This window comes from Zea mays, chromosome 8, assembly GCF_902167145.1.
Source record: "Zea mays cultivar B73 chromosome 8, Zm-B73-REFERENCE-NAM-5.0, whole genome shotgun sequence".
NCBI lineage: Eukaryota > Viridiplantae > Streptophyta > Magnoliopsida > Poales > Poaceae > Zea > Zea mays.
Genome location: NC_050103.1, coordinates 103818046 through 103832734, shown reverse-complemented (window position 1 = coordinate 103832734; position 14689 = coordinate 103818046). Strand labels below are relative to the sequence as shown.

The 14689-nt window shown below is 48.6% G+C and overlaps 1 protein-coding gene across 1 annotated transcript; it reads right to left on the bottom strand.

Annotated features, from left to right (window-relative positions):
* Positions 1-6807: 6807 nt before the first annotated feature.
* LOC100286098 (phosphoribosylanthranilate transferase) lies at positions 6808-9712 on the bottom strand. The gene has a single exon (NM_001158986.2). The coding sequence runs from the start codon at positions 9580-9582 to the stop codon at positions 7153-7155; it is 2430 nt and encodes an 809-aa protein (NP_001152458.2). The 5' UTR covers positions 9583-9712; the 3' UTR covers positions 6808-7152.
* Positions 9713-14689: the final 4977 nt, after the last annotated feature.

Sequence of the window (14689 nt, the reverse complement as noted above, 5' to 3'; positions counted from 1 at the left end):
AGCTATCAAATTTCATTCCATTCTCTACAATCTCCCATATGCTTGGATGGAGAGAGAATAAATGACTACGCATTTTGTGACTCCAAAATCCGTAGTCCTCCCCATCAAAGTGTGGAGGTTTGCCAAGAGGAATGGAAAGCAAATGCGAATTCGAACTATGTGGAATACGAGAATAATCAAATGAAAAGTTCGAATTGACCGTCTTCCTGTAGTCGTTGTCATCGTCCTTTTGGGAAGAAGAGGATTCGTCGCTGTCGTAGTAGACGATCTCCTTGATGCGCCTTGTCTTCTTCTTCTTCCCATCTTTGCGCTTGTGGCTTGAGCCCAAGTCGGTAGACTTGTCATTCTTCGGCTCGTTGAAGATAGACTCCTTCTCGTTGTTGTCGACCACCATCCCCTTTCCCTTAGGATCCATCTCTTCGGGCGATTAGTCCCTTCTTGAAGAGAATGGCTCCGATACCAATTGAGAGCACCTAGAGGGGGGGGGTGAATAGGTGATCCTAATAACTTGAACTTATAGCCACAAAAACTTGTTAAGTGTTAGCACAATAAATGCCAAGTGGCTAGATAGGAGTCTCAACAAAACACAATACCACAAGAGATCAATCACAGAGGTGACACAGTGGTTTATCCCGTGGTTCGGCCAAGACCAACGCTTGCCTACTCCACGTTGTGGCGTCCCAACGGACGAGGGTTGCAATCAACCCCTCTCAAGCGGTCCAAAGACCCACTTGAATACCACGGTGTTTTGCTTGCTTTTTCTCAATCCCATTTGCGAGGAATCTCCACAACTTGGAGCCTCTCGCCCTTACAATTGAAGTTCACAAAGAAACACAGAGCAAAGGGGGAATGAGCAACGCACACAAGACTTCAAAAGATCAGAGCAACAACACGCACACAAGTCGCAACAAGAGCTCACAACACCACTCAAAGAGTTCACAACTCCACAAGAGCTCTATATGCTATCACAATGAAACAAATGTGCGAGAGCGATGTCTTGGTGCTTAGGAATGTTGTAGGAATGCTTGGTGTTCTCCTCCATGCGCCTAGGGGTCCCTTTTATAGCCCCAAGGCAGCTAGGAGCCGTTGAGAATAAATCTGGAAGGCCATCCTTGCCTTCTGTCGTCGGGTGCACCGGACAGTCCGGTGCACACCGGACAGTGTCCGGTGCCCGATTTCCTTCCTTAAACAGCGCAGTCGACCGTTGCAGATCTGGGAGCCGTTGGCGCACCGGACATGTCCGGTGCACACCGGACAGTCCGGTGCCCCCTTCCGACCGTTGCCTCGGCCACGTGTCGCGCGCGGGTTCCGCGGCCGACCGTTGGCTCACCGGACAGTCCGGTGAATTTTAGTCGTACGCCGTCGGCGAATTCCCGAGAGCGGATACTTCGGCCGAGGCAGCCTGGCGCACCGGACACTGTCTGGTGCACCACCGGACAGTCCGGTGCCCCAGACCGAAACAGCCCCTCGGCTGTACACAGCCAACTCTTTTCTTTTCTTTTTCTTCCTGTTTCCAATACTTAGGCAAGTATATTAGTACACAAAACCAATGTACTAAGACTTAGAAACATACCTTTGCTCTTGATTTGCACTTTATTCATCCATGGCATAAATTCACATTTAAGCACTTGAGTTGGCACTCAATCACCAAAATACTTAGAAATGGCCCAAGGGCACATTTCCCTTTCAACAGCATAACCAGCGTCAACTAAATAGAATTTTCCTAGTTCAAAGAATTCTAGTTAGTTTGATTGTGAAGTAATTTAAAAGCATATTCAAACATGTTATGGAATTACCTGGTGGCACAATGAGGCCATCAGATCTTTCCAATGCATCCGATAGAATCAAGGCATCATGAGCTGAACCTTCCCAGCCAGCAAGAACATAGGTAAATCTCAAATCAAAATCAACAGCTGCTAGAACATTTTGTGTCGTTGTGTGCTTTCTACCCATGAAGGCTGCTCTCATTGAACTAGGAACCCTAGCCAATACATGTGTGCCATCAATGGCACCAACTCAATCCTAAATGTTTAAGTTAAAATGATTAAAACAAAGACAATACTAACATATTTCAATTAAATGGTTAATGTGCAATCCTAAATGGAATGGAAAGTACCTTGAAGTATGGGTACCATCTTCTACTAAGATGAATTTTGGGATGGACAGAGGTGGAAGGAGGGGTGATCATCTCAGTGTGTAGCTCACCAATTGCACTTAACACCTCGTGAAAATATCTACTAATAGTCTCAGTAGATCTTCGGAAGGTGAATTTGAGAACCCTAAACCTTTGATTATGACCAACAACATGTAGAAACATTGCAACTTGTTCTTCTACAGAACTGTGAATACTATCCCTTAGCAAGTGTCGAGACCGAAACAAACCACAAAGCTCAAAGAAAGGGACCTTAGACATTCTAAGCAGCTCCACACATTGGATATCATCAGATTCATAGATAAATCTAAGATTTGCCTGCCTCTCAATGTCCCTTTGAAACATTGGACCATATGTGACACGAGGATGAAAGATTCTACGCCTAAGGCATGCAAACAACCAACAAGATATAGCAACAACCAATGTCGATGCTCTCAACTTCAGCAAATGACGATTTGGACCCAACATATCTGAATAAAGGGAAAAAATTGTTGAATGAGAAACAATTGTACTCTGCTCAGACTGAAAAAAACAAGCCAGGGTTGTCACATCTAATGATGTTCCTCCAAACTGGCTTGGTAACATCACTGAAAAATTGTACTCTGCTCAGATTAAAAAAACATCACTGAGAAATTGAGATCTGCTCAGATTGAACCAAAAAACATCACTGAAAAATTGTGGTCTGCTCAGATTGAAAAAAACATCACTGAAAAATTGTGGTCTGCTCAGATTGAAAAAAAACATCAGTGAAATCTGGTCCTAAGCTCAGACTTTAAATATTTTCATCACTAAAAATGATCAGAATAAAAGAAGAGAGTTATGGAGGTAGCAGCATAATATAATGCATTAACTACCTGCATAGTATAAAAAGAAGATAGTTATGGAGGTAGTTGCATAATATAATGCATTAATCCATTAAATTAAACAAGACAAGAAGCTACAGAGGGGGAGAAGAAAGGATGAACAAAGGTAAGATTGTTGTAAGGGAAGAGGAAACAAGAATAGATGAAGGTAAGAGGGGGAGAAGAAAAGAGGAACAACTAGCTACTTAATATAATAGACAGATTATGCTAGTTGCATAATCCATTAAATTAAACAAGACAAGCATGACAAACATGTTAAATTTAGTTAAGTCAATAAATAAACATGGCAAAACATGGACCAAACAGATAGTAATATTGAAAGATATGCAGGTTTTTCAGTTAAGTTCAGGTCAGTTAAGTTCAGTTAAGCAGATCAGTAATGAAAAGATGCAAGTTTTTCATCCAAAACATGGACCAATCAGATATCCACCAACAATCAGTTATATACTAATATGAAAGTACATCACTGAAAAACTATGCAGGTTTTTCAGTTAAGTTCAGTTAAGTTCAGGTCAGTTAAGTTCAGTTAAACAGATCAGTAATGAAAAGATGCAAGTTTTTCATCCAAACATGGACCAATCAGATACCCACCAACAATTAGTTATATTAATCAGATCTAGAATGAGAACATTTTGCCTAGATCAGCTAATATGAAACTAATCAGCTGCTTTGCTAGAATCAGCTGCTTTGTTTTCAGTTATATTAATCAAAGCAAAGCAGATCGAGAATACAACAATGAAGCAAAGCAAACTGATTAATAAAACTAATCAGTTATATTAATCAAACCCTAATCAGATTAATACAACAATCAGTTTGCTAGAAACAGCTGCTTTCTAGACCAGATCTGATTAACATAAACAAAGGAAAGCAGCTGAAAACAGATCATTGCTAATATTAATCAAAGCAGATCTAGAATGAGAAGACAAAGCAGATGAAATCAAACCTGAGAACAGATCAAGAACAGATCAGCTAGGGTTCACTCGCAGCTGAGAACATATCAAGGTCGCAAGAGAGTGACTGCAGAAGGTCTCGCCGAGATAGATCGCACTAGCCACGCACACACAATAATACCAAAATCAGCATTCTCTGCACTGGAGCAGGACAGGAAACCAGAATAAGGATTTGGGAGGAGGGGAGCGAACCCGAACGACTGGGGAGGATGAGGAGGCCCGGTAGAGCGAGCGCGTCGGCTGGGTCGCGGAGGAGGAAGCGGTCGCGGAAGGTGAAGTCTCCAGGGACGGCAGTGGCGGAGTCCGCAGGGTGGAGGAGGCCGTGGAGGAATTTGGCGGCAACGGACGGGTTGGAGCCGGTGAGCGCGTCCTCAGGGAGGAAGATGTCGCGTGGGTCGAAGCGGAGCAGAGCGGCCAGGTCTGGCTGGAGTGAGAGCCGCGGCGGCGGCGAGTCGCGAGAGGAGAGACTGCGAACCCTAGACCGCGACAGCCAGGCTCAATCGTGAAGTGGTTTATCTGCGTTCCAATCGGGCCTGGCCACGATATTGTGTTGGGCTCATCTCAGACAGGCTCCCAAGTTGGGCCAGGCAACCAAACATGGCGTTGTTGATTCAAATGGGCCTGGTCGTGCACTGGGCCAGGGAACCAAACATACCCGTAGTGTTCTCGCGATGCCCAGTAGCCATGAAAACGGAAACTATAATCGGTTATTGGTTACCGGCATCTGATCCACCATATGCATTGACTTTATGTAAACATGTGCTTAATTAACTGTATGTAGCAGACGTAGCAGATACAAAATTCATAACCAATTTATCTAAACTTCAAGGAATGCGAAATTAATACTATTATGTTTCTGAAATCAAGATCAATCTAACGGTTGCTCGGCGGGTAGGTTGGTCGTCCGTTCCGTCTCGCTGGGTTGCTCGACAGACATGTTGATCGACAGCCCGTCTCACTGGGTTGTTCGGCAGTATTTGTTTAGCAGGCAAGCCGGTTGACGGGCCGGCACCGGGAGGCCTTTTGGACCTTCACGCCGAGCCACTTGGCAGGTGGGCCGACTGGTTAGTGGGCCATCTTTTGGAGGCCTTTGGGCCTTTTTTTGGATACCCTGTTCTCAGGTACCCTACAATAGCCCCCAAGCCTTTGTGTAATTCCTTGGAGTTCCAAAGGCTTTTCTTGAGCGGTTCCGAAGCTCACCTGTTAGATGTAGCCCTCGAGTAATCTATGTGAATTGCTCGGGGGTTTATACAGTGTAAGGGGCGGACCCTTTCTTGTGATGGTTCGCCACGCACTAGACGTGAGTCCATCGGCCTCTCGGGTGTGTGTGAACGCATCGGCTAGATATGCGCGGGCGATGGATCTTCTTCTAGTCTTCGTGTACGTCTCCTGGCCCGTCGTGCCCTTGCCTCGTCTAATCGGGGCAGAGCGCTGGAATAGGTTGCGGCGTAGGCTGAAGCGCTACAGTGTGTAGGGATGCTCAAGCGACGTCGTCATGTCTTCCTCACTTGTCACCCTCCACCTTGGTACCTCGCGCGCTAAAGTGGGTGCCATGATGGCAGCAGCCCAAGCGGCGCAGAGATTCAAATGTCCTGCCTTGGTAAGCACGAGCCACTGTGCGACCCGTGTACTTTGGTCGTAGCGCCCACCGCTAGAGTGGGTAGGTATCTGTCTCGTCCGCGGTTAATGCTGAGGCACATTGTACTCAGAGGTCGATATCGGGTTCCCCGGTGATCCACCTTATGTGTCACAGGATACGTCGCAGCGCTAGGCCTCGCCTGGTGAGGGGAGTAGCAGTCGCCACCGCTCTTCCTTGCGCAGCTCCAGTTCGCCTCCTCGCCTAGTGACCTACAAAAAGGGTGTCCCTACACACAACCTTGTTATGGTGCTCAACAATGTATCTACGGGTCGTTGTTCTGAGCGCTTCAATATTCTGGATTTTGTTTCCGAACCTTGCCGAGCAGGTTCTCGAGACATGTTCCTTGGTCAGGGTAAGGTTTAGGCCTCTAAGGGCCAAGCCCTAGGTTCGGGAACAACCATCCTAGGATGGTGGAGTGTGCAGGGCATAGGGCGCTGGACTAGGCTAAGCGGTTACACGACTCCGGACCACCCTTGAGAACGTGTTCCTCCCCCCCTAGCCCTTCGCGACTCAATCCTTACCCATTACAAGGGGGTCCCAAAACCGGGTGACAAGGTGGAATCATAATCTAGGTTTCATGAATGTAATTAGAAATCGGATCCCGCTTCGGATGCTGCTATAATTATTCCTCCAATAGTAGTGTTTATTCTATATGTTAATGGTATATAGAAATCGTGGCAATGCACGACTAGTAAATCCTATCTTTCAAATTTCAATACCTTCTTCACCTTCGCAAATGACTAACATCCTTCACGCACTCTCGTAGACGTACTACGTTTGTTGCCCCTTGCCCGCAAGAAAAAGGGACGCGTGATTCATAGGAAATGCGGCTTCATTTCTACACTAGGCCACCGAACACTAGTCTAGAAACACGGCACCTACAGTCAAAAGATTAGCCAAAGCAACAATCTTGCAGGCCACAACGATGAAGAACCCTGGCAACGGGCAAAATTTGTCACCAACAAACAACATATCAAAACAGCCTATTACTGGAGTACGGGCATGTTTGGTTCGTGACTAACTGTGTTATAGTTATCTAAGGTTAGTCGTTTAAATTAAAAAACTAAACTTAGACAGAAAAATTAGGCAAAGTGTGCCTAAGTTAGACACTGAACCAATCAGACCCTACAACTGCAGCAAGCAGGACATATCCAGTGAACCAAAACAATCAGTGGTTCGAACACGACATGGTCACACGTAAATACAAACAGCAAGGAAAAGATCACTGAAACACAAACAAAATTGACACAAATAGTACAAACATAATACACGGGGGATAATATTGTTCCTGCCTTTAGTTCTATGCTAATAGCCCGGAGTTAACATTACATTTCTGCACCCAAAAACCTCCCCTCACTATCCCAAAAACTCAAAAGGAAATGAACCATTAAACCAACACCTTATTCCTGGGACACTAAATGACCTCTAATATACGAACTCATCTGGTATATTCACATCTGATCTGATACTAATCAGAAGGAACCGAGCAGAACAGACATAAATAAGTAAAGACTTGCACCCGATTCTCTCACGCCGAATACTGTGATCTCAAAGGAGCATATCGGACCTGGCAGGCAGTCTTCTGTAGAAGTTGAAAGGCACGGAGGGCATCCTGCTGCGGAACCGGGGATGTCGAAGCAGGTAAAGCATGCCTATCACCATCAGAACCTGGAACGGCGTCACGTACAGAACAACGGCGACCACCAGGGACAAGAAAACGAAGATGGCGGTGGCCCGAGGGTCCCTCCAGCTCAGCAAAGCATGGGCTCTCTCGCCTTGTGTCGCCAGGTCCCCAACCACGGTCTGCACACGGCCTCCGATGCTCCTCAGCCTGTCGTAGCGCATCCTTACGATTTCAGCTGGTCTGGAGGAAGGGAATGTGTCGAACTCCTCGTCAAGCTCATCAGGGTGTGTCAGCTCAGCATGGGACAGCTTAGTGTCCATGTGCGACGGATGCCTTGGCCTGAAACGATAGTTCCAGAGCCCGATCATGAACATGTAGAGGAAGATGGTAGGCAGGATGAGCTCCGGGTAGCAGATCAGTATCAGGAACAGCATGTGCACTAGCACCGTCGTGATCGAGTTCCACCAGCTCCTGATGCCGTCGTACCACTTGAGCATTGCCAGAAAACCAAAGAACAGTGAGGTGATACGATGGAAATTAGCCTTGCTGCGCCGGAGACTAAACATATGTGAATCCACATCGAGCATATATTCCACAACCTCCCTGCGCAGCGGCGGCTCAGCGCGGCTGAGTCTGGCTGCAACAATCTGCATTGCCTGGTGCCTCAGGTAGTCCAGTTGCATCACAGCGATCGGCTGCGTGTAGTGCATCTTTGGAAGCAGCGGACGACCATACAGCGCCATCATGTTCACCCAAGCTGTGCAGGTAAACCGCACAGCCAAATGAAGCTCGCCGGTCTTCTTGAGTCCACTCGGATTTAAAACCAGCAGAGGGTAGAAATGCGTGTACACTCTGTCCGTCTCCAGTGTTGAGAGCCGGATCCTGACCTTCCCAATCCGCTGATCTGGGCCACCGCCATTCTTGCTCCCAATTTGACCATTGTCAAACACCACCACTGTGATCACGGTGCAAGGATCAAAGACCTCCCAGGTATACTGCTCATTCCATTGTGGATTCAGCGTGTCAAGAATAGTCCTGGTGCGCACCCACTTTGGTCCATATTTGGCCACACAGTAGGCGTCCGTGGTGCGTCCATCCTTGGGCTTCATCGGTACCAAGTTTCGCGCACCCAGAACTCCCAGCTCAAGCATCCCAATGCTTGGTTTCCTTGCAGGTTTTGATGATGGCTGCAGATCACTGCTGTAGTAGGTGGACTCGTCAAGGACATGGTACCCAAAATCAAGCGACATCCGAATCTGTATCTTGCTTGCGAACTTGACTTCCTTCTTATCAGGATCATCAGAGGGGCGCATGAGGCTGTACCACCGCGGCTCCACGGGTTTGCCGAAGTGGTCGTGCCGCGGCATTGCTGCTGCGAGGGGCAGGAAAATGCGGCCTAGCATCTCGTCGCGGCCTGGCGCGACACGGTCCTCGACGGTGACGACGAGCGGCTCGTCGAAGGGCTCCGACGCGACGAACATGAACTCCTCGTTCCAAATCGGGTTGGGCGTCCCCGGCGGTGCGCCGGGGCGCGTGCGGCGGAGCTGGCCGGCGAGCTGCAGCTTGACGCAGGCGCTCATCGGGCGCGAGGTGTCATGCGGGATGAGGTCCTGCGCGGCGATGGCCGCGACTCGGAGGTAGACGAGCTTGGGCGAGAAGTATACCTTGGCGCGCGTGGACGCGACGGCCGCCGGGCCCGCGGCGGCGTGCGCGTCGGAGTGCCAGGCGTCCGGGAACGCCTCGTCGGCCTGGGTCCCGAGCCAGACGGAGAGCATGATCTCGCCGTGCGGCAGCTTCTCGCCGCGCTTGGTCTCGAGGCGGTACCACTGCGGCGCGAGCGGCGAGTCCGGGGGCACGCGGACCGGCACCTCCGCGAGGTCGAAGGCGACGCGGCCGACGAGGTCGTCGCCGGCGAGATCCTTGGCCTTGAGGGCGACCTCGAGCAGATGGGACTGGAGGTGCGTGGCGGAGAAGGCGAAGACCTGCTGCCAGGACGGGTTGTGGCTGGCCGCCCTGACGGGCGTGGTGCCCTTGAAGTTGCCGAGCTTGACCTCGACGAAGGGGTCGATGGCGCCCGTGGCGGACACCGCGGGGAGGTCTCGCGCCTTGACGACGTGCACGTAGAGGAACCGCATCGGCTCGACGAGGTCATAGGTGGAGGCGATCTTGCCCGCGCCCGAGGCCGCGGCGGCGGCCGCCGCTGACGGGTGGAGGCCCGGGATGTTGAAGCGCGGCCGCAGCACGGCCGCCAGCGGGGGGCGCGTCTCCACCAGCCCGAACTGCTGCTGCGGTGGCAGCATCGGCCCCCCAGGGCCCGGCACCATGAACTGGCGCGGCGGCATTGCTCCCTTCATCTCGTCGGCGGCGGGGTTTGCTCAGTGGAGGAACGGCGGTGTGGGGTAGCGTGGGCTGGACCTGGAGGCAGCAGGAGCCCTACTAGTGAGTAGTGAGTGACTAGTGAGGCATTCCACCGAACAGTGCTGTGAGCGGAGCGGGGCTACCACCACTGCCTGCGTGACGTGTTTGCGTGGAGGAGTGTGGGGGCGGCGTACGGGCCAAGCCGAGATCTGCACCGCATGTCGCCGTGGGCGGCGAACCGTAGCGGAACGCAGTCGTTGGATGCCGATCCAACGTCTCGCATCAGGCCCAATCTTTCTGAGAGGAACTGTATCACTAACCGGCGGTTGCAGCCACTATTTTGATAACGACACCCTCGACCGACATGCGGGGTCGCAGACCGCGGGGCAAAGATGTCAGTGATGCCTGCTGCAGACAGTGGTGGTATGAAAAATCTTGGTGTTGGGGGCAGGCGTGCCTTGTGTGTGGGAATGGGAGGCGGATGTGGACGGACTCCGGGAGGTGGGACCCCTGGGCGGGAGGGGCTCGGGCGCTCTCGGTTCGCATGGGCACAATGTTGTTGCTGGCCAGCTTGCTATGCCGGATCCTTTGTGTTGTTGTCATCCGTCGATCTGGAGCTGGGAGTGGGGATCTTTACATCGTAGGCCCGCAGCGTGTTGCGCCTTCACGCTTTCGCTTTTTTTCTTTAGCTAGGTAATGGGGAACAAGGACGCATGCGCTCTCCGCCTCTCCCTGTCCGAGCTGAGTGACCTACAACCGAAATATATAATATTAGTATACTACGATAATTTATATACAAAATGTATATTATACTGTTATGAAAAAAATATTTCATAATCAATTTATGATCCTAACTATACATAAATTTTGTTATTTTAATCTAGTTGTTTCACCACTATATTGCAATTATCAATATCATGCAGACTTCGATATATGTCACGATTTATATGGTCTCATCATTAGAGAGCACGTTCCACACATGCCGGAAGAAATTCCCTCGTACATCGTTAGTCATCAGACATGCACCGCTATACGCTCTTGCTTAAACAACAAGGTAAGTGTGTGTGTTTGCGAAGAGAATTAAATGCATGCCGGCACAAAAGCTACCCTAACGGTGGCGAGGATGACGAACTGGTCACTGTTGTCGATCCTCCTCTGGCGCCATGATGACGCCACAATCCTCGATATAGTAGTCGTCGAACGCGCACGACATGACGAGTACCGATGACTCTTGGTTGGGCTGTCAAACGAAGTGCACCCTGGGCTCATCAGCGAGGTAGTACCCCTAGCCGTTGCACTACCGGATGCGCTACTCCACTACATACATCATGTTCGAGGACACTCACACAACGTCAGCAACGTTCATCGTCCCAGCGCACAAGAACTCATGTCCGGTCAGTAGCGACTTACGTGACAGGTTGGGCTTCAGGTGGACGATGAGCTGGACGACGTGATGACGTCGTCGTCGGATGCGGTGTCCAGAACAACCTTAGAGTCGTCGACATTGACGACAACCATGAGGCCCCCTGCTTAACGATGGACAGCGCGGTACAGCTGCTCTGGACCGCGTCCAAGCGGCGGCTTCGCGGGAGCTTGTCGTACACAGCGACGCATGCGACCACGTAGGACTGCTTCTAGAAGTCGAACTGATAGTCACCAAGCTTCTTCTCGTCATCGATGAGCGACGCTAACGCGAGTGCCTCCTGCTCATGGTGTTTGTTCGGGGTTTCAAGTAAGAAACATGGATTCATGTTTGGCGTTGGTTTATGAAAATGACCCACAAGTCTGTTCCATGGAAAAATATTACGAAGAATAAATGTCACGTATGCAAAAAGGGAATTTAAGTATAAACATTATTCAAAAAAATTACATGTAAAGCTCTTCTTTAAATAATATTACCTTCATCCAAAAATATAATTCAAGAATCTCTGTGATACTTATCTACTACTACGCATTGTGCAAGGGTAACAAGTGAGCTTGGTGAGAGATGTAGTAGATGTGTTTCCTGTCATAGATATAGACATAAACACACATGTGGTAGCGGTAGCTACTCTTGGCCTTTGCTTGAAAGGTCACGGGTTCAAATCCCATAGAGGACATGTTTGTTTGTTTTTAATTTTAGCTAGACGTGGGTTGTACGGGGGAATTGGAATGGGAATGAGAATGGGTTTTGCGGGGAGGGGGATGAGAAAGACAGAACAAAGAATGAGAATGAGAATGAGAGAACATAAAATGATGGCAGAACATGAGAATCACGGAATGACAGACTCTGGTTATGGAAAAGTTTATGATCGTGGTTCATGTCAAGTACTCCCTCAATCCTAAATTATATCTAAGTTTAACCTGCTCACCTTATTCAATTTTTTAAGAAAATTTGAAAAAAAACGAATCTATACTTGAGAGCACCTAGAGGGGGGTGAATAGGTGATCCTGTAAAACTTGAAACTTAATGTCACAAGAGAAGTAAATGAGCATTGGTACTTTGAGGAATACGAGAATAATCAAAAGAGAAGTTTGAATTAACCGTCTTCTTGTTCTCGTAGACGTTGTCGTCGTCCTTTTAGGAAGAAGAGGACCCGTCGCTGTCGTCGTAGTAGACGATCTCCTTGATGCGCCTCGTCTTCTTCTTCTTCCCATCTCTTCGTTTTTGGCCCGAGCCCGAGTCGGTAGGCTTGTCATCTTTAGGCTCGTTGACGAAGGACTCCTTTTCCTTATCGTTGACCACCATCCCCTTGCCCCTAGGATCCATCTCTTCGGGCGGTTAGTCCCTTTCTTGAAGAGAACGGCTCTGATACCAATTGAGAGCACCTAGAGGGGGTGAATAGGTGATCCTGTAAAACTTGAAACTTAATGCCACAAAACTTGATTAGGAGTTAGCACAAGAATGCCAAGTGGCTAGAGAAGAGTCTTTGCAAGACACGATAACCACAAGAAGATCAATCACAGATAGACACAGTGGTTTATCCCGTGGTTCGGCCAAGTTCAACACTTGCCTAGTCCACGTTGTGGCGTCCCAACGGACGAGGGTTGCAATCAACCCCTTTCAAGCGGTCCAAAGACCCACTTGAATACCACAGTGTTTTGCTTTGCTTTACTATATCCCGTTTGCGAGGAATCTCCACAACTTGGAGCCTCTCGCCCTTACACTTTGATGTTCACAAAGAAGCACGGAGTAAGGGAGGGATGAGCAACACACACAAGACACGAAATCAGAGTACCAACACGCACACAAGTCGCAACAAGAGCTCACAACACAACTTAGCGAGTTCACAACTCAAATGGAGCTCTAATTGCTATCGCAAAGAATCAAATGCGCGGAATCGAAGTCTTGGTGCTTAGGAATGCTTAGAGAATGCTTGGTGTCCTCCTCCATGCGCCTAGGGGTCCCTTTTATAGCCCCAAGGCAGCTAGGAGCCGTTGAGTGCATTCCAGGAAGGCAATTCTTGCCTTCTGTCGCCTGGCGCACCGGACAGTCCGGTGCACCACCGGACACTGTCCGGTGCGGATTTTTTTCCTTCTTTGGCGAAGCCGACCGTTGGCGCTTTAGAGTCGTTGGCGCACCGGACACTGTCCGGTGCCCTCTTCCGACCGTTGGCTCGGCCACGTGTCTCGCGCGGATCGCGCGGCCGACCGTTGGCCTGGCCAACCGTTGGCTCACCGGACAGTCCGGTGCACACCGGACAGTTCGGTGAATTATAATCGTATGTCGTTAATCACTTCCCGAGAGCAGCAAGTTCGCCTGAGCCAGCCTGGCGCAACGGACACTGTCCGGTGCACCACCGGACAGTCCGGTGCACCCAGACAGAGCTGACTTTGGCTGAACAAAGCCATCTTTAATTTCAACTTGATTTTTCCTGTTTCCAGCACCTAGACACAATACATTAGTCTCTAAAACAATGTACTAAGTCTGAGAAACATACCTTTATACTTGATTTGAACTTTGTCCACCTTTTTAACACTTAGGCACTTGTGTTGGACACTAAATCACCAAAATACTTAGAAATGGCCCAAGGGCACATTTCCCTTTCAATATCCCCCTTTTTGGTGATTTATGCCAACACAACATAAGGCAAGTAGAACAAGTGCAAAATCATTTCAAATAAGAACTCAAAATTGTTTTGATTCAAATTTGACATATATGGATCATTCTTTGCCACCACTTGGTTTCTTTTTGCAAATCAAACTCAATTTCCTATCTCTAAGTCAAACACACGTGTTGAAACATAAAGAGAGATATTTCACGAGAAATTGATCAAGGATTCAAAAACTCCCCCTTTTTCTCATAATTAAGCCTTCTCCCCACAAGAGACCAACTTTGGACAATAAGAGACAAACAAGAGTATTTTGACAAACAAAAACTCTAACTCTACTATTTTCAAAATTCTCAAGTGGTAGCTTATCCATTTCCTTGCTTTGGCCTTATTTTCTCCCCCTTTGGCATCAATCACCAAAACGGGATCAATTTTGGCCCTTTAACCCCATTGCCTTACCAAAATCTTCAACTAAGAGTAAAAGGCAATAAGAGCATGGAGATGAACTTGGAGTTAGTTACTCTTTCATCGGAGTGCAGTAGAAGTCTTGCATGGTCCAAGTCCACCTTTTCCCTTTCAAACCTCCTTTGAGACTAAATTAAGCAAACTCAAGCACACAATTAGTCTCAAAGGGTCAAGTTGTAGCACATCTCCCCCTAAATTTGTGCATCACTTGCAAATGGACTTGTGAGGTCCGGGGAGTGCTTGGACAACTTGAGCACCATAAATAAACAACAAATTGCATATGGAACATGATCAAAGGCATAAGCACATGTATGCTACAAATCAATCCAAGTTTCGCGAATCTAAGATATTTAGCTCACTACGCAACTTGCAAAAGCTCTGCTCATCTAAAGACTTGGTAAAGATATCGGCTAGCTGGTTCTCGGAGCTAACATGAAACACTTCGATATCCCCCTTTTGCTGGTGGTCTCTCAAGAAGTGATGCCGGATGTCTATGTGCTTTGTGCGGCTGTGTTCAACAGGATTATCCGCCATGCGGATAGCACTCTCATTATCACATAGGAGTGGGACTTTGCTCAGATTGTAGCCAAAGTCCCTGAGGGTTTGC

Coding starts and splice junctions, on each gene's coding strand:
- LOC100286098 (NM_001158986.2), bottom strand. CDS start 9,582: ATGAAGGGAGCAATGCCGCCGCGCCAGTTCATGGTGCCGGGCCCTGGG.